The sequence below is a fragment of the Coenobita brevimanus genome, chromosome 97 (genome assembly GCF_032717465.1).
Source record: "Coenobita brevimanus isolate Jiangsu-jjx chromosome 97, ASM3271746v2, whole genome shotgun sequence".
NCBI lineage: Eukaryota > Metazoa > Arthropoda > Malacostraca > Decapoda > Coenobitidae > Coenobita > Coenobita brevimanus.
The window spans coordinates 10,134,593-10,155,623 of NC_137050.1; the positions used below are offsets into that span (position 1 = coordinate 10,134,593).

General features: G+C 41.6%; 2 protein-coding genes across 2 annotated transcripts in view; one reads left to right on the forward strand and one right to left on the reverse strand.

Moving 5' to 3' along the window:
- LOC145413852 (carbohydrate sulfotransferase 4-like) overlaps positions 1-21,031 on the forward strand; it is a 610,328-nt gene that overhangs the window by 176,931 nt on the left and 412,366 nt on the right. The gene's annotated exons all lie outside the window — the stretch shown is intronic.
- The window catches only part of LOC145413603 (phenoloxidase-activating factor 3-like), a 40,303-nt gene that overhangs the window by 16,825 nt on the left and 2,447 nt on the right, over positions 1-21,031 (reverse strand). Inside the window, exons 2-4 of the mRNA XM_080283256.1 lie at positions 6,155-6,245; positions 2,885-3,011; positions 1,678-1,916 (exon numbers count right to left, since the gene is read on the reverse strand). Coding sequence (XP_080139382.1) covers positions 1,678-1,916; positions 2,885-3,011; positions 6,155-6,236 — 448 coding nt within the window. The 5' untranslated portion in view covers positions 6,237-6,245. The remainder of the gene's footprint in view (positions 1-1,677; positions 1,917-2,884; positions 3,012-6,154; positions 6,246-21,031) is intronic.

Genomic DNA, 21,031 nt, shown 5'->3' on the forward strand with positions numbered 1-21,031 from the left:
ACACCCAATCCAGGTAGGAGTTCCTCCTTACCTGACTGGGTTTTCTAACATGCTGGCACCAAAGAAAACGAGTTCTATGGGAGGGTAACTATTTTATCCACTCATAAACGGTATTTATTTATTTACTTGGTACGAATGTATATGTAGTATGAGCGTATATTAGTTTCCAGGCAGTAATAAAGGCATTATAAGCATTGTTTCACTCACTAACTAATCAGCATACCTGACCTTTTTTTGCCACATTACCTGATCATTATTTCTGGCTGTTTCTTCTTCTAATGCTATGTAAACATTGTCCTCCACATTGTCATCGATTGGGGAGTCACTCTGGTCCTGAATATCTTTACTAGCCAGGTCACTGGTAACAGGTCCTTTGCCAAGACAATGGCATGAGGGGGGGAGGGGGGAGGTTATGCGGTGTAAGGCATTGTCCCTGCTTGGCATCTTGTAGAGGAATAGAGGAAGGTGTCCTGTGTATACATACGAAAAATCACAAGCGAAAATTGAAAATTGTGCAAATTAGGGACCTTGCAATTGCACGACGTACTGGTACGTCGCCGGGACTGGCAAATGCAAATCATTGCAACGTACCCATACGTCGACGGGACGGGGCGGGTTAATCTGACTATCAAGTGTTTGGTAGCCATGTGCATGGAGACAGAAGTAGACAGTCAGTACTGTAAAGCTCTGAGAGTTTATAATTATATACAGGTCCAAGGGTGAAGGGAAGTGGTAGTGCAACATAGGACTGTATTGTACTCTCGATGGCTTAGAATTTGTAACCTCCTCTTTAACTATTTGTTTTACATATTACACTTAAATCCTTTTGTATATTACTATTCATAGTGCAGATTGAGTCAATATAATACTGAAAAAAAAAAGCAGTACAGACAGCACATAAGGGAACACTGAGTTATACTCTACAAAACAAATTGCTAAGGAAGAAGTACTATTAAGTTTCCTACAGTATGTCAGCGAAAATATGGCATTTAATGACCACATTAAGCATCTGGAGGTGCACAGCAAATCTGCCCACCATCCACTGACCTCAAGTAGTGCTACCTACAAGTGACTTCGCACCACGCCAAATAATACCCTGTCACACAGAACACTCTTTGCTACTCTGGGTGGTAACCATATAACCAAATGGACACATGGTGTTCTAGTGGGTTAAGGCATTCCAACCAGGCGTTGTCCATAAAAGTGTATATCCGAGTGGCCTTTGAGGTTATTTGTTTATACAGTACCACTACGAGGAGAGCGACTGGTAATTCTAACCTTAAGTATCTGGACTAAGTAGCCTTGGTCCCGGTTCCCTATGTTCCTGATGGGACAATAATGATCCGAAAGATGGATGAATGGTAACTCTTCACGAGGATACTTCGCGTCTCGAGCCGACCACTAGGCCTTTGGGTAAAGTATTGTTTACCCATGTCTGTTCGTTACTGAGAAGTGAAAATAAAATGGACTGTGAACTGATAGTTGTTTGTCGTAGTCTGGGATAAGAAAATTTGAATGCCGACTCGTCCAAGTCTTTCATTAATAATAATAATAATAATAATAATAATAATGATAATAATAATAGGAAGAAGAAGCAATAAAAATAATAATAATAATATTTACAAGAGGTAACTAATCCTAAGAGTACATCTTTCTTTTTTACATCTCATCTCTAACCTTTCCCCCTCAAGAGTGCCATCCAAGGCCATGCCAGGAGAGGCGCATCTTCGCCGTCGATGATGCGATCAACAACGGCCGAGATGCCACAGCGTGATGGCCGCAGCCCACCATTGTCAGACTCAGACTGCGGAGGCTGGGGGGAGGGTGTGGGCTGCGGGCTTGGGGGAGTGGGAGAGGGAGGCGCAGTGCTGCCACAACACACCAGCGGCTCGTTGTTGTTGAACGAGCAGATGGCACTGAAATACAAAGAAACAAAAACGGGTTTATATGGAGAGAGAGAGAGAGAGAGAGAGAGAGAGAGAGAGGGAGAGAGATTCTAACCCTACTTCCTCCTAAAAAAGGGGGGGGGAGGGTAACAGAGATATAGAATGGGTAAGTAGGAAAGCACAGGCAATACCCAGTCGTTGTCGAAGGAGCAAGAGACAGTACACAACATACAAGCTCACGCCACTGGGCTAGTTCTAGAAAAATCATTCTGATGCTGTTTACAACTAAAAAACTGATGGTAAAAAGTGGAAAAGTTAAATGGGAACAAAATGAATGAACACTGCTACCACAGCACATCATTTACTAGGACATCTTTGGGTTATATTCTAAGTGACACGGGAGACTTCGTTGCACCTCTTTCTTTGCGATTTATTCTTCTCATCACACCTTAGAATCCTCTTGTTTGTTACCCATGCAAACTATGTTGATATGGAAGAAAAAGTAGCATACAAGAGAATAATCAGGTTCAATATGCAAAACAAATGGGTAAGACAGACGTGTTACGAAGTTTCCTCTGCCACTTAGAATACGGTCCTTCGAATTCTCTTTCGTTACGACACTTTCTGCACTGTACCATCCTTAGCTGCCAATTCCCTGCCATAACTATGTTATGCTTTTAAAGGAAGATCAGGACAAAAGAGAAGATCTAGCACGCTCCTTTATTGTCCTTCCTGCAAAAACAAATCTTAGTTAAGATTGTAAATATTTGTGACAAGTATTCTCGTCAGTTCTGGAGGCCTTCTTGCATCTCTTCCTTAGCGATTCGTCTTTACATACTCTGTCTTGCCAGTCTCTCGTATGATGTAAATTTATTATTACTACGGTACTACTACTGTTCATGATCTATATGAAGAAAAACTAGTGAGGATGAGGTGCAAAGAAGTCTCCTTAACCCAAGAAAATTCCATCCTCTTTGACTGTGTCCTGCGAGACTCACTTCCTGAGGCGCTGCAGTGTGCCTGGTGGAGCATTTCTGTTGCGGATCAGGTCCAGGAGAGTGCGTAGTGGTAGGCAGTCACGTATTGGCCCACATATGCCTTGTGACCCCTCCCTTGTGATGCAGCCTGGAACAGCACATTATGCACCAAAACATCATGTACCAGAACATTATATACCATCTCATATATCACAACACTATGGAACAACTTGCTATGCGCCACATTATACATCACTACCTCCATATCAACATGTATATACATGTTTCATGACCATTCCCGTGTGGAGGTAATGCTGGGTTCTCGGTGATGGGATATGCAACTCTAACTCAGTGTAACCTAACCAACCTCATCAGAAGGCAATATACCGTACAGTATATACCTATAGGTCGTACTGTAGGTGGCATAGGAACTTCGTAACGCCTTTTTGCTAAGGCATTTATTGTTCAAGGCTACTCCTTACACCTCTTTATCCTTTTGTATGTTACTGATGCATAGTATATTAATTCTAAAACTATACCGGTAACTGACCTACTAGAGAAATTTAAAATAAAATATGCAAATCAAATTGTTATGGAAGAAGTGTTACGAAGACTCCTGCGCCACCTACAATACAGGCCTGCGACCTTACCCTGCTGCAACTGTGGCCTAACACCAGTCAAGCCGATATCTGCCGCCTTGTTAAGGTGGCGGTGTTATGCTGCAAAGTTCAAGAGCCTAGCATCCCAAGCTATCACTTTCAGTCCAGTGAAAGATCATTCATTATATTCTTGCTATTTCCAGACGATTTTATTCAAACTGGAGGTGACTTTTTTGACTGGAGAAGTTACATACATCCTTCATTACACCCCTGAATACGAGAGGCGCGGTGTCTCCTAAGTCGAAAAGAATCGTCTGGAAATAGCAAGATGAAAATGCCGTCCATGGGCTGAAGGGGTTTTGGTGTGCCTGAAATGGTGGAATGTCTATGCAGGCTCAGGAGTATTATAGCCATTGGATGCCTGTGGCACTGCCGCGGGTGAAGCATCAAGGCAGAATAACAACAAATGCAGAAATGGTCATATTGTGAGTGGCTTTTGAGATTTCGTAACACCTCTTCCTTAGCGATTTCTTCTGTACATTACACCTCAGACTCATTTTGCATGCTATTAATGCAAACTATGTCGATATTAAAACGACACATACAACATGAAAGGGAATCCTATTGTTTCATGTGCAAAAATGTGGTTAAGGAGGATAATTAAGTCTCCTATGTTACCTTGAATACGGCACAGTGTTCTCGGAACACCGAGGAAGTCGGCAGCTGGATACCAATGTACTGAAGGTTCACACGGCCGGTCAACAGGCGGTATTGTAGGAGGCACAGAAGACTTCATACCTTTTCCTCGGATATATATATTTTTCTTACTATTTTTAAATCCTCATCTACATTAGCTACTGAGGACTAAATAATATAAAAAGAGTAGAATAGAGGGAATATCAAGGTACTAAAATGCACAATTAATAACTAATTTTAAAAAAATGCCACGAAGCCTCCTATGCCACCAAGAATACGGTCCATCTTTAAAGTGGAAGATCGTGAAACCCAAAATCTACACCTAAGGCTGCCACAAGGGAAAACTATGAGAAGGGCGACCCATTACTGCCAGTTATTCTACCAAGCCTCTACCAGTTACTACAGCGTGTTTGTTTTAGCTTAACAGAGATCCCTAGCCCCTTTCAACGAAGATGATGGCCAAACGTAGCTAGATTAGAGGGTAGAGTTAAATAGCCTAGATAATTTATGACCGCCTCATAACTAAAACTTGTTGAATTTCATATGACCACGAATTATACAACGAAACAATGGCTTCCAATAACACTTCACTGTAACGGAGACATCTTCATCGTAAAAACTTGCTAAGATCCTTTATAAATGCGGTCCTTGATCCACGTGCTGCCACAACTTAGACAATGTACTTAAAAATCTGAACCAGTTCTTACAATGAACAGTTCTCCGCGTACTCGTAAGCGGTTTACTGTCAGAAATCATAGTATTTTATTATATTATTCATAAATCCAGTTTAGTCATGCCCTAAATTGTCTGGTAGCCTTACTGAATTAGTTTAAAATCATAAACTAACGATCTCATACGCAGCATAAGTTTAGGAAATTTTATGAATAGCGCACGTGCGGTCTCACCGTCAGGCCTTGAATTTGCCCTTCCCTTCCACAGTAGGTCCATCATATCCATTACCACTGGTAGGTCTTTCCGACCTTCCTTCTCTACAATTCCCAGTTCCCCGCTGCCTCTGTTTGTTAGACAAAAACTGTGCTTCTGTGCTTCCCTGACTGCGTACTCCGGCCTGGGTCATGTCTCTGTGACGCTCCGACTGGATCTTTTGGGTTTGTGTATCAAGCTGGAACGCCTCAGCTAGATTTAACGGGGTTGCATCTCAACGAATTGCTCATCAACATCATCATACCCTACCTCTCACTAACTAGCCAGGTATCTCAGTATGCAAAATTAACTAAATTCAAGTAAAAATGGTAATATTAATGAAAACTAAAAATCATACTAGCAGAAATATCTTTGGTGAAGGGGGTCTTGGAGTGCGGCCTCTCTCTCTCTCTCTCTCTCTCTCTCCACACACACACACACACACACACACACACACACACATAAAACTGTCTCAAAATAGATATTGTCTGACGAGCTGACCTCTGTTCTCTTGATTATGATTCTTCGGCAGTTAAAGAAATCATGACGATAACTTCGTCAAAATCTTTATTAGCAATCACTGTAACAGAATGTTCTGAATATAACTGCTAGTGACAGGAGGATAAATACCATATTTGCTTACAAACGACTTGTGAGTGTTCATATTTTAACCAACTAAACAGCATGACAGTGTAAAACTAAAGCCGTAAATGTTAACAGCCCTGCGTTTTTTCCTTGTGATAGAACTTTCTACCGTTGCTGTTATGGAAACGGAAATGTGATAAGCTCTCATAAATTGTGGCACAACCATTTAGCAGCTAACTTTCTCATACAGAAAAAACTGTATCACTATAGGAAAACACAAAGATTTCTGAGAAAAGAAAATCATAGATCTGTTGTGCGGAACATGGGAGAAATTATAATATGTAATGACAACTGAGAATGTCATAATTAACATATGCTGTGCGTAACGAAAGAATCGTGAACATAGAGAAAAAGCAAAAAAAAAAAATGTTTATTACTACTACTACTACTGAGTATTTGTCAAAGATCTAAGTCAAATGACACTTACTTTGTCCTCTCTGAGCCTCAGTGACCACCACCATCAGCAGCAGCACCACTCCCACAGCCACAGCCACAGCTACCTGCCTCATCCTCAGTGCCTGCAACACAACACAGGACTCAGTCCAACACTCACAGTGGCACGTACGCCATGGCAAAGAAACATCTCTAGTATATAAACAATACACACAAATGACAGACTGTCAGTTCTGTATTGTTATGTAACTTATCATACAAACATCACAACACTCCGGACAAAACAGAATAAGACACCCTGTATCCTTGCTGGCTGCACACAGATAACACCCAAAGAAAACCCAAACACAAAAGCTAAACTTTTGAGAATCAAAGACCATTTGCACGAGAGGGACACAGTTAATTGCAGCACGTAAAAATTACAACACCTTTGTCGTTACTACGCATGCACAATGCACGTACATCCAGTCACACCCGGACAAATATTAACTACTCTAAGTAAATTAATACTATATACGTAACGTCTTTCCACTGGCAGCACATGTAAGCAGAAATAAACTAACAAGTTGTACTCCAATATCGACCATACAAATAAGAGCCTTTGATCTATATCCCTTGGGGAAAAAAAATTACCCATAGGCAACTAGGAAATACAACCTAAGGGTCAGACTGGATTTTTTTTTTTTTTTGACAACTTTGTGGACACCATCACTACTCTCATATGAATACAAACCAGTATATAACACCATATACGAAAAAATACAATAGAGAGAGAGAGAGAGAGAGAGAGAGAGAGAGAGAGACACCCCACACCATACAACATAGTCTAAAACACACACACACACACACACACACACACACACACACACACACACACACACACACACACACACCAATGCCAACATGTCCATCTCCGACGTCACCATTAACTCTACGATGATGTATATGCAATAACGCAACACTATTACAGTAGAGCTACCGCAGAGGAGTTCATAGGCAATATACTGTGCAGTACCTGGGCCAGAAGGTCTTAGATGGGAAGAGTTAATGGGACAGTAAAGGCAACGGAGTGAGCAACTGGGGCATCTGAATTACCTCCTCTGTTGCGTAATATGTGGCCAAGCCAAGGACACACTCATGATTATATTCCAGTCACCGACAGATTCGTGTAGCCTGAGGGAAGCCCCAGAACCAGATGAGCTGTATGGTAGGATAGGTAAGGCATTCCCCAGTGGCAAGAGATAAGCCTGATAAAATGGTGTCAATCAGTCCTTTAAGTGCGATGAAGCTGGAGTCTTTTATAGCCAAGCAGCCGAACATAATGTGTTATGGGGCTATCACAATAATTCTTGAAATGAAAGTGTTCCGACCTCTCTCTCATTTCCCTCAATACAAAGAGGTCTTTTTCCTTAAATTTTAGCTACCCATCTGGAGATTTTATATAGCTCAGGGAAGGATTCCTGAAGATAAATGGTAAGGCTCTATCACCATTATCCTATTCAGTGTCATGGAGTTTTCTTGCTTTAATTTGTTAATTTATTAATCTATTTATTCATTTAACTTTTATTCTGTCTACCGCACTGGCAGTTTCATGTAATTAAGATGAAGAGTTTAGATTTATGTCTATCGACTGCACAAAGGTCACTTCGGCAATCGGATGTTAAGTCCCAGTCTTCCTCTAGAACACGACCCGCAGTAATTGGTTTACACGTCCAGGTCCTCATCAGTACCGCTGGGTGAACAGGGACAAGGAGGAAACAGGTCGAGTCCACCAGCATGACCAGCCCGAGAAAAATGCAGGGTTAAGATTGTTATGCTCTTATGACCCACCTCCAGCTGAATTTAATCGTCTAGTGTTATCTGGAATACAGTACTAGAGCTGTCGCAACCGCTGGAGGATGTAAGCGTTACTAAGAAGGAAAGCATCTGAAATAAGGTAGTGCTTAACCCTCAAGGTCTTCGTCATTTGGCCTGTTTTCCTTGTCAATTACACTTCCGCACATTGGTTAATTTATACACTACCATGACGTGTTCTTTGCTTTATTCTTGCTATCTCCAGACGATAGGCTAAGAAGAGTTTTTCGACCTGGAGAAATTTATACAGCCTTCATTACCACCACCCCGTGTAGACTTCCTAACCCAAGTACAAATTGCCTTGAGAGAGCAAGAAGTAAATAAAAAATACGTCAACGGATTCAAGGAGTTAATCTTACATTTTAATTCTCTCTCTCTCTCTCTCTCTCTCTGAATGTTCCATACTGACAAGTGGATTTCATAGGGAAGTTCCTCTCTTACTGGCTGACCACTCCCCTCATGACTACCTGACTTCGCTGCCTGCTGATTGTTATTTCTGCCCTCGGCCTTGCCCAGAACAGAAATCCGTCATGATGGTTAGTTGTGCTACCCTTGTTTGCACAAATGTGAGCTGCTTCCATTGCCCTCCTTACATATTTACTTAAACCCTTGTGTATTATTTGTGCTTTCTCCTAACTGGACAAGAGATTATGCTCATCAATGTGAACAACCAAAGAATTGTATGCTCAGTGACGCCTTACGTCGTTCTTATGTTCATATAACCTCTTATTAAGACCCCGGGTGGATTCACTATACTATACGGAAGAACAGTTTCTGCAAGGCATTGCACACACCACACTATTCTCAGTGTTATTCTTCTCCTTGTATCTCATCTTCACGACATCACTTATTTTCTTCCCTGGTGATGTTGCGATGCTTATCCCGGTTCCTCTGAAGAATTTCCCCAAACACGCTGTCTCTGCAGAGTATGGGACAGCTTAGTACCTCGTCTTTTTCAACTTGCTATTCTTGCGTCTGTTCTTTATATTTATAACTTTCTTTTCAACCTCATTAATAACCCCACTGGATAATTTGACTGAATCCATCAATGTTAAACTCCTTTTCCAGAAACTTACTGCTGTATATTCTCAGCGCTCTGAGAAAAAATCCAATTACAACACCCGAATTTGTTCTCAGACTGTTCCAATAAAACTATGGATGAAATAGTCCTTGTTTGTGGTTTTGCGGTATACTGAGAACCTTATGCCCTGTTCTTTTTTCCATAATAATCTCCAGCCTCTCACCTGTATATATATATATATATATATAAATATATATATATATATATATATATATATATATATATATAAATATATATATTCGCATCGTTTATAAAGGTTCCAACATACTAAGCTTGCATATATATATATATATATATATATATATATATATATATATACAGTATATATTATATAAATATACATATATATATAAAATACCAGGTATCAACAGTACCCGCAGGTCGCAAGGATAATAGAACAGGTGAATTATACATGTGAGTACTTATGGTACGACATTCAAACACAGTAACAAACAGGATATCTAAACCAGAACCGGAAATCCTCACGGTGTGTGTGTGTGTGTGTGTGTGTGTGAGGGGAAATCCTAGCTTCCTGCCATCTACGGAAACCCTAGCTTCCTGCCATCTACGGAAGAGTCTTGACAATAATAATCAGTGTCACTACCGTACCAAGGTCTACTGAGAACAGAGTACCGTATCTCACTAGACCTTGACCGGTACTAGAGTCTCATCATCGTAATCATCGCTGCCTTAGAAGCCTTCCAAACACTTTTTTACTGGCAATTTAATATGCATTCTACTTTTTAATAATTTTTTTTGTGTGCTAGTAAGTTCGCGTACATATCATACATGAAACTAATAGCGTCTCACGTGCAGATATATACTGACAAGGATGAGCTACCAGAAAGTCTCCCTAAGATAACGAGAGTAAGGTTATTATTGCTATGCAGACCTTCAAGGGGTTGTATCTTCTGCACAGGAAACTCCTTAGCACCTATTCCCTGGCTGTGTATTTTGCAAATTACTCCTCAATATCCTTATGTAAATTCTTTACGAGTATATCTGTTTAAAAGGGTGAGGTGATGCTTTTTGTAAATAGTAGAAGTACTATAACAATTTTTTTTTTTTTCGATAAGGTGATTGTTTCCTGTTGTGTCCCCCATGTTTTTAGCCCAATTCGTCCCCTCTTTATACTTCATACTTTCTCGAACCGCGTCCAGCTAAACGAAACCAAACCTAGACCTAACCGTGACAAAATCTGACCGAACTTTGACATACTTCAACCTAATTAATGTTAGGTTAGATTAGTTGCCAGAAAGCTCCCGGACTGGTTTGACTGCTTCGTCACAACGCAAAAGAAAGAGCCAATCTGACAGCAATACACGAGAAATTAGTTGGGAAAACAACAATAAAGGAAACAGTCACCTTATCGAAGAATTCATTCGGTAATGTAAATCTCTTTTTAAACTAAGATGTTAAAATGCCGACATTATTGACATACGGCGTCAATAGCGTACCAAAAAATATTAAGATGTAACAGTAGTATGCAAAATCAGTCGCTGACGATAAGTAGTATGAAATCTCTTAAATCACTGAAACATGGCGCCACAAACAGAAAAGGCTCCACGTCTCTTTATTTTGCTCACACTGTATTGAGGCATAAGGGGTTGAATTTTTCATGAATCCCTCCCTCCCTCCCTCCCTCCCTCCCCTCTTTCTCTCTCTCTCTCTCTCTCTCTCTCTCACACACACACACACACACACACACACACACACACACACACACACACACACGAAAGACGAAGCCCAAGAGGAAATCGAAGAAGTGTTTAGGCTGTGAAATATGTGGAGGGAAGGGCAAGGCAACTCAAAGTAAAATTTCAACCTCAGATTACAGTAAATAAAGTTATCAACAAGACTTGGAAATCAGCAGATAAGGAAGGATTCAAAAATATCTGGATAAGGAGAGATGCAAATGAGGAAGAGAGAGCTAAAATAAAGAAACTTGTTAAGGAAGCGAAAAAAAGAAAGAAAAAAAAAAGAAAGAAGACCAGAGAATAGAGGAAGAGAAAGAGAAGACAGAGTTCCACTGGAGAGTTATGGATCAGAAATTGAGGAAATGGTATCGAAGGAGAGAGGGAGAGAAAAGGACTGAATAAAAAACAATGCAAAAAGATTGAAAGTGGCATATGCTAATGTATATGGTCTAATCTCAGCAAGGCTAGAAATAGACAATTTATTGAGGGTAAATGAGCCAGACATTAAGTGCTTCGTAGTGACCAAGCTAAGAGAGAATATTGAAATCCAAATGGGAAATGGGAAATACAAAATATGGAGAAGAGGTAGAAAAGAAAAAACTGGAGGAGTGATGATAGCAGTGAAAAACAGCCTAAATGTGGATAGTGTGGAACTGGGAGAAGGTATGGCTGAAGCGATAAACATGGTTGTAGAAGCCAGATGGAAACGCAAGAGAAACATCGCAGTAGCATATGATCCCCCCCAAGACAAGGGCATGGAATGAGGAGGAATATCAGGAGGTGTTGTCGGACATGGCTTGACAACTACAGAAAGTGATTGAGGAAAGCAACTGTGTAGAGTACAACACTCATGTGTGGGGAGGTTCCCCACATACAGCTCTTCTCATTAGGGTGGAGTCAAAGGCTTTTAGTCTCTTTAACTCCCCTCCTCTTACTGGCTCCCTTTAACCTCTGTCTCTTCGCCAGAATGATGCATCTTTATCTCTTTTCTATCGCAACCTCAATGGTCACTGCTCCTCTGAACTGACTGCTGGCATCCCTCCACCACTACGACAGGCGCGTAGCACCCGTCTAGCGACAAACTCTCATCCTTTTTCTGTCCAACTCTCTAATGCCAGAGTTGACCGTTACGCCCAGTCCTTCATTTATAAACAGGTCAGCTCTGGAACTGTCTCCCTTTGTCTGTATTTCCTACTTCCAATGATCTCCAGTCTTTCAAACGCATTGTGTCCAGGCATCTCGAAATGAACGGATCTTGAATTTGGCTCTCTTTTGTATTGTTTTTATTTTTTTCTTGAAAGGAATGGTTTGCGGGCTCTTGGCCTTTGGTTCCTTCTTCCGTGATTAAAAAAAAAAAAAAAACACACAATTCTGACGGGGACTTCAGCTGTAAAAAGGTAAACTGGGAGGAGTGGGACTCAGGAAGTAGTGAAGATTCGTGGGGCAGTATACTATTAAATGTAGCAATGGATAATGTAATGTCCCTGTGGGTCAAAGAAGAGACAAGATTTAGGGGGGATGACACACCAGCAAGACTAGATTTAATTCTAACCGAAGAACTTAGTGCAACTGAATATCTGAAATATCTGTTTCCTATAAGAAAAAGTGATCATGTAGTGATAGAGTTCCAAACGACAGAAGGAAATGGGGAGACAAGAGATGAACCACAGGCATAGAAAATACAACTTTGAGAAAGCACTCTTTACAGGATTGAGAAAATATTTCGAAGAAGCGGACTGGCGAGAATTCTGGGAAACAAGAGAGATACAGAAGTGGGATATCTTTCTAGACTTCCATAATACGGGTGTGGAAAAGTATATGCCAAAAGTTAGTGGGAAAGAGAACTGGAGAAATGACTGGTTCAACAAAAGGTGTTTGACAGAAAAAAAAAAAAAATGTGGGGGGGGGGGGAAGGCATGGAACAAATGGAGAAAGAGAAGTAATGATAGAGCAGAGGATGAATATAAAGCAACTAGAAATGAATATACAAGAATACGTAGAGAAGAAGAGAGAAACTTCGAAAAGGTATAGTTGACTAATGTAAGAAAGGACCTACATTGTTTTACAGGTTTGTTAATGGCAAACTGAAGCAAAAGGAAGGAATCAATAAGCTGAAAGTAGAAGGAAATGTCTATAAAGATGCGGATATGCAAGCTGAAATAATGAAAAAATGCTTCCAATCAGTCTTCACTAGAGAAGGCGATTTTGTGGAGGATGAGGGAGTGACTAGAAATGCAGTGTTAAAAGATGTAAAGGCTGTATACAAATTACTGGAAACTCAGGATGTAAGGAAGGCCCCAGGACCAGACGAGATCTCTAACTGGATACTAAAGGAATGTGGAGAACAAATGGAGGATAAGATTCACGGTTTATTGTGTGTTCTCTGGAAGAAGGGAACGTGCCTCGGGAATGGAAGAGGGCCAATGTGGTACCAATTTATAAGGGAGGGAACAAGGAAGAACCCTTGAATTATAGACCAATGTCCCTGACCAGCATGGTTGCAAAACTGTGCGAGAGAATCCCGAAAGACAGATGGATAAAATATCTGGAGGAGATAGATATTTTGGCAGAAAGTCAGTTTGGATTCAGAAGTGGAAGGTCGTATAATTCTAATTTCTTGAGCTTCTACTCAAAGGCGATAGACGTTCTACAGGAGAGAGATAGTTGTGTGGATTGTGTGGATTTAGATTTGGAAAAAGCCTCTGACGAGGTGCCCCACAAGCGACTAATGTGGAAATTGAAACACATAGGAGGACTGAAGGGGAACCTTTTAGAGTGGATGAAAGACTTTTTGAGAGACAGACAAATGAAAACAGTAAAAGACATGCAGAATGTCTGGATGGAGGGAAGTAACAAGTGGAGTCGATGTTAGCGTCCGTAGTGTTCCTGATTTACGTAAACGATATGGTAGATGGGATGAACAGTTATGCTAGTCTGTCTGCTGACGATGCAAAGATCATGAGGAGAGCAGAAGTTGAAGAAGACTGTAAAACGCTGCAGGAGGACCTGGATAGGATTCATGACTGGAGCCGGATGTGGGAAATGAAATTCAACGCAAAGAGATGTAAAATATTGGAAATGGGTAACAGTACTAAGAAATCATCACCGAATATTTGATGAGTAATAAACCAGTCTCAAAAGAGAGAGAAGAGAAGGACTTGGGAGTGATGGTCCAGGATAATTTGTCACCTGAAAAACACATTAACAAGATAGTTAGAGAGACGTATAATCTCTTGACTAACATAAGGATAACATACCATTACCTGGATGAGATGATGAAAAAATTGATAGTGGCCATGATCAACCCCAGGTTGGAATATGCGGCAGTAGTGTGGTCCCCACATAAAAAGAAAGGTATACACAAGATCGAGAGAATTCAAAGAACGGCAACCAAGATGATCCTTAGCCTTAGTCGTGCAGATCTGCCTTCCTTAGAAGAGAGGAGAGAAAGGGACGACATGATTGCAGCGTTGAGGGCCACGATAGGAGTAGAAAAAATTACAGAAAAGATCTGTTTGCATGGGATGAGAGAGTAACAAGAGGACACGGAATGAAACTGAAAAAGCCAAGTTGCTTGAAGGATATCAAGAAATATAGTTTTCCATGTAGATGCATAAGCCTGTGGAATACCCTGAACAAAGAGATCGTCCAGTCGGAAAACTTAAACGAGTTCAAAGCAAAATTTGACTTATCGAGAAATTGAGACGGGACCAAACGAGCTTAACTCATTTCCTGTATATCACAACTAGGTAAAGAACCAGGTAAACACACACACACACACACACACACACACACACACACACACACACACACACACACACACACACACTCACACAGTGGCGCAGTGGTAACGTTCTCGCTTGCCATCTGGTAGACGGGAGTTCGCGCCTCGCTCAGGTTGCGAAAAGTTTCACTGAAGAAGTGGGTGGTTACTGTCCCCCTGGAGCAAGGGGACGGGTGTGTGGGTGTGTGAAGGTCACAGCCTTGCCCTTAGATCGGACTATATGAGCTCTCAGCTCCCTTCCGGGAGGATAAAATGCTGACGATCACGACCATCAAGTGATCCTGACCGAACCGGTGAATTACACACACACACACACACACACACACCGAGAGAGAGAGAGAGAGAGAGAGATAGACAGACAGATAGAAAGACAGACTGACAGACAGACAGAGGTATTACTTTTTCATTTAGATGTGTGTCGGTAGGCCAACTCCACACAACGTAATTCTTTAGACCCCTCTCCCCCTCACCACCCTCTCCATCCCCTTCCTCATTCCATCTCCTCCTCTCCCTCCTTCCACCTCCACTACCTCCTACTTTCACTTCCTCCTCCCATCCCTCTGTTTCATCCTTTCATCCCCACTCCCGTCTCCTTCCCTCTCCACTTCCCCATCATTCCACCTCCACTTCCTAATCCTTCCACAGCCTTCTTCCCCTTCTTCTACTTCAACCTCTCAATTCTTCCACCTCCTCTTCCCTCTTCTTACCCCTCCATCTCCCCCTCCTTTCTCCTCCATCTCCCCCTCCTTTCTCCTCCATCTCCCCCTCCTTTCTCCTCCATCTTCCCATCCTTCCCCCTCCATCTCTCCCATCTTTCTCCCCTCCGCTCCTTCCCTCCAACTTTTCCCTCACTTCTCTCTCCACCAAGGCCAGACGATTCCATACAGTTTCGGATAATTTTTATTTTATTTTATAGAGGTTCCCAACTAATTCCAGAAGAATCCAGCATGCTTATACATACTATTTTTGCAATACCATTAACCCATCAACCACTTGTATTTTACCGGTTTAACCTTTCTATCTCCAGATTTTTTTTTTTGGTTAATATTAACCTTAGAAGAGATTACTGCGGGGGTTGGATATAATCTTCATTAACTTATTAATTAGAGAGCTTTCCTAAGATGGAAAAAATCGTCTATAATTACCATAAAAAAAGAAGGTTTTGATTAGCGTTTATCGATTAAACGATAATCATTAAGGCACACAGTTTTTACTAAGCCCCAGTCATCCACCAAACTACGACACATAATCATCTAATTTACATTCCTTCCTAGTGCTGGGTACGAATAGGCTGGAGTAAAGAGGTTGCCCAGGACCTCACGACCAGCGAGAGAATCGAACCCGGGACTTCTCTGTTACTAGCCGACTGTGTTTCTGATTACACCAGCATCATCCGCGAATAATAAAATATGAAATGGAAAAAGATGTCATCTGACTGACATTTCTAACACTTTTGAAGTACCGAAATTACGAAGGGAGACTTCATTCCATTTGATTATTGCTGACTATAGTATGTTCATCTTAACCCGGCGAAGATTGTTGTCCTTTAGCAGTCCAATTCCCGCAGTTCAATGACAGAGTAAGTCCGAACCAGGGCCTTGCATCGTTTTCATAGCATTATTTGTGTGTGTGTGTGTGTGTGTGTGTGTAAGAGAGAAGTTCCATATTACAATATTAATTATTCTTGTAACTCAGCCTTCCAGATAGAGATGGCAATTTACCGCCTAGTTAAAGTGAACAGAGTATAGTTTTGGAAGATCCTTTACAATTCTGGAGGTGCGTTATGTAAGAAGCTACAGTAGATTCCAAACCATGATATGCAAATTAGTTTGACAGCATCTCTTCAGGCTGTGACATTCTTTATATTTCTCGAGTTCCGGCCTGATAAAGCGAAATTTCATCCTGTTTCATTATTGTTGGTTAGTTTAACACTTTTACATGATTATTTTTGTTTATTAATTAGTTAAACTGGGTTGATGCCTGTCGACTTCACAAGGATCATTAACTCAGACATCCATTGTGGATTTAAGATCTGAGGAGGAGAAGTTCTGCGACACCCACCTCTCTTCCATGCATTAGGGTGTAATAACTGAAATGAAACTTTACAAATTAATCCTGGCCGAGATTCGATCCCGGGCCCTCGCGCTTGATACACGCGCACGTCACCACTGAGCCGAAGTGAGGATACCTGCTTTGTCTCTAAGCAACGTGGACTTTTCTGCACCCAATTACATCCCTCTTTTCTACCCTTGGTGATTAATCTGGTGAGTTTCAAACACACAATTAGGTAGCGCAAACATCGGAGGCCACCATGGGGAGGCTACTGACCACACCGAAACAACCCATCGCCGGTATGTAACGACAGGGACGTTGTCAGCTAATCAAGGACCAACATCAAATTGCCAACCAAGCCCCGCCTCACATCCCACTACTGCCACCAATGTAATAACTGAAATGAAACTTAACAAATTAATCACTGACCTGGCTGAGATTCAATCCCGGGCCCTCGCGCTTGATACGTAACCACTGAGTCAAAGAGAGGATCCCCGCTTTGCCTCTAAGCAACACGAGCTTTTCTACGCCCCATTACAAGGGTACACTATAAAGTTGCCGTATGTGGATGAAAGGAGGACAGGAAAGGTGAAGAAAGGGGAGGAGCGGTTATGTTAGATGTGGAGGGAGGAAAACTAGGAAGAAAAGAAATTATCACAGAGAGAGAGGGAGCAATGTGATCAACACTCTCCACCAGCGGCAGGGAAGTAGGAAAATACAGTGTCCCCGGCGAGGTTGTGTGTGTGGCAGGACTGGTTTGCTACTGCCCTCATGCCCCACCACACTCGCCCACTCTCCGCTTACGTAAAACACAGCCACCCGCACTTCCTTGAGAAAGTGACGGGTATCTGTGTGCTTGATAGAATGCTCAATCCAGCTCCATCACTAAGAGAATTATTTAGCATTTTCCTTCACCACGACTACGTACTGTACGTTGCATTTTATCCTGCTACTTTTAGATGATATTCAGTTTATTAGAGACTCCTAACCGTGAAGAGTTTGAAAATAATCTTCATTATTGAAAGTCATGACTCTGCTGGCCTTTGATGAGCCACTGAGATGTCAAGTGAGTTACTTAACAGCTGTTTCTCCCGTTTAAGTAGCTGGCTTTACGTCCCATAAAACACTAGTTTTAAAACTATATAGAACACAACTGGTAGTCCTGCCAGGCCAAACACAGTGTGTACACCATGTACACATGGCTTTGGAACTTCGTACCACCCTGAACTTGGCGACTTATTTTGGTCATTGCATATCAGTATCCGTTTTTATGTTACCGAAGTAAACACTGCCGATATCAAAATGATGCAGATAGCGTCCAAGAGAATGCTAAGGCGTAATTTGCAAAAATATGAGGAAACTGACATGGAGGGGATGTTGCAAAGGCTACTGTGCCACCTAGATACTGCTACATAAAAAACAGGTGGTGATCAGACAGGCATTGGTGTATATGTGTGCCAGGAAAATGTAGGCAAATAAATACCAGCCGCCACCTACATTCATAATATAGCAAGTCAAAGGTAAGGCAGCAAAACATGGGTGGGGATGCATGGAGAGAAGGTGAAGTGGATGGAATGGGCTTGGTGGGTGATGAGGCATGGTGGAAAGGGGAGTATGTAGTGGACTGGATGGGCTAAGTTGTCGTAGGTGGGTGGTGAGACATGGTGGAAAGGATGGTGTGTAGTGGACTGCATGGGCTAAGATGGCGGTGGTGGGTAGTGAAGCAGGGTGGAAAGGAGAGAGTGTGTGGTGGACTGGATAGGCTAAGTTGGCGGTGGTGGGTAGTGAGGCATGGAGGAAAGGAGAGTGCGTGGTGGACCGGATGAGCTAAGTTGGCGATGGCGGGGCGAGTGAGTTGCACCCCACCTGGCCGTTGTATAGGGGGCAGTGTGAGCTAGGTGAGGCGGCACAGAACGGTTCGTAACGCCTCTTCGTAAGAAATTTATTTAGCATACAACATTTTAATATTCTTTCGTATGTACTCGTAATTCATAGCTCATGAATATCGACATAGTTCACATAAAAAGCACGCAAGATGATAACACGGTGCAACTGGCAGTGAGAAAGAGATGCTGCGAAATCTCCCCTGCATACAACCGCAAATCACACTTCTTTCTTCTAAGTTCAGTGTGGAAGAGGCAGATAAAGAAAGGTTTGGGTGGGGAGGAGTGGGCAGTGGGTGATGGGGCAGGGCTAGGATAATACACTGTTAAGATCGGCGTTGTAGGTAGATTGGTATGGGCTCGGAGACTGGTTTAATTCAAAGTTTTCTCTGACCACAACAATAAAAAGATGAAAATAAGCACGCTCCGCAATTTTAGCTTCTTCCATCCGTGACGCACTTTAAAATTTATTCTTGCTATCTCCATATGATTTTATTCAAGCCAGAACAGCCCCCTTCTAGCGAAGGAGTTAAAGAATGCAAACTGTAACCCTTCCAGATCCAAAAGTTTACCCCAAGCAGAATTTAATCGTTAAGAATCAGCAAGAACAAGCTACAAAATTTCGTTGCAGGATTGAAGGGGCTAATACCTGGCGTCTCACAACAGAGGGAGCAGTCTGATAATATGCTGATAGATAGACACCACTCTGTATGGTGAAAATGCTACACTGGCTAATAAACACAGAATATACACAAAATCAATGGATTAGTAAAAACAGTCATTGTTGGATGATGCTTGGGTCACTTCTCTTGGGAAATCTGAGCAATCGAGTATCCAGATAGTCCTACTCTTCAGCTACAGCCATCAATTTCAGAAAAGCAAAATAAACTTCCGTACACGTTCCAACAGGTATCGACACTCTCATCTTAATCCTATATAGGCCCAGTAATCATAAATGGAATGGGTAGGATCCAGAAAATAAAATTAGGAAAACACAAAACTAGGACATACGATCAGAGGCCAACAAAAGTAGCTAAGCCACAACGACATTTACCGACGAAGAGGTAATTGGCATAATGCCATTAAAGTACCGCCTGTGATGCTGTGCAAAAATTAATAAGGTAGAGCCCAGTTCGCTAAAGGGGAGGGAATTGATGTAATACCCCTTAAAACACCATCTGTGATACTGTGCAAAATTTATTACAAAATGGCCACAGGAATGCCGGTAAATCAATAGGGATTTACATATTCTTTATTTTCGTTCTCTTTACCACTGGTCGAGCAATATTATTCACCTTAGAAAGATGAGCCACTGAAGGCCAAATGTAACTCCTCCAGTTCAAAATGTCTCTCCTAAACTTTAAAAGATCGTCTGAAGGCAGTAAGAATAGTCATCGAGTGATAAATAAAGTAAAAGTTAAATATTTCTTTCTAGTGATTTAAGTTGTCCAGATGAAAAGTGCTCAGCCATCACACTCAAGGTTCTGAGTACGAATCCACATGAGAACCTGCCACAAACATTCTACTCAGATATAAGGTGTTTTTCGGGATACACAAGTTCACAATGTGATGAACAGAAAAGCAATTACCTTTGTTTGAGAGGAATACATTCCATGCGAGTGCTAGTATTTCCCTACTGTTGTCGATACGGGAATTTCGTTTTACCAGAACCAGTGTCTGTCCAGAGAAACTTGTCACTGACACTGCTAAGTTTGTGTCCTTGCAAGATGAAGTAATTACTGCATGTTTTGCAGAATTAGAGTACTAAATAAGAATATTATGTCGACTAGATGTGTGTGATGAACAAAATGAAAAAAAAAAAAGTATTAGAGACAGATTATCAAATGCTTACGAGCGAACGAGCGCAGCGAGCTAAGCGATGTTTACGGTCAACTGAGAAATAAGCGGCCCGACACGACCCGGCCCGGACCGACATGACAAGGCCCGACCGCGATGATTTTCAGAGTTTAACAACTTTTCTACTATGTGAGACAGAGAAGAGATTCTTTCAGCAGGTAGTACATTTAATAAATTTTATTTTTAGCTATATATTTACCCATGAGACCAAATAAATCCCTTGGACATCCAGCTTTCCAAGGGAATGTGCCGAGGACTTTAATTGACATGCTTCACTATGAAATTTAATTTTAAAAAACTTCCTGTTGTAACACTATGTTGTCTTGCTTAAATTCTAACAATTAAATATCGGATATTACGCTCATGATTTTACATGAACTTTTTTTCTGTGTTTAGGGGATGAAATCAGGGAGGGTAATTACCCCATTTTTGGATTTACCGAGCAGTTCGATGGCACGGCAAGTCGGGAGAATAGAACTGAACACTGCGCGTGTGATAAATGCTACGGCGCTTCGTTATATGCACATCCAGGGAGAAAACGTAAGAGAGAGAAAACATGAGAAAGTAAATATTTTAGTTCAATTATTTTTCTGTTATTGTTCGATTACCTCACCAGAAATGTTGAAAGTTTACGCAAGATGAAATTTGCTTGCTCGCTCGTCTCGCGCTCACAAAGCGCACTTTACTGGTCTGGTATTGAGCA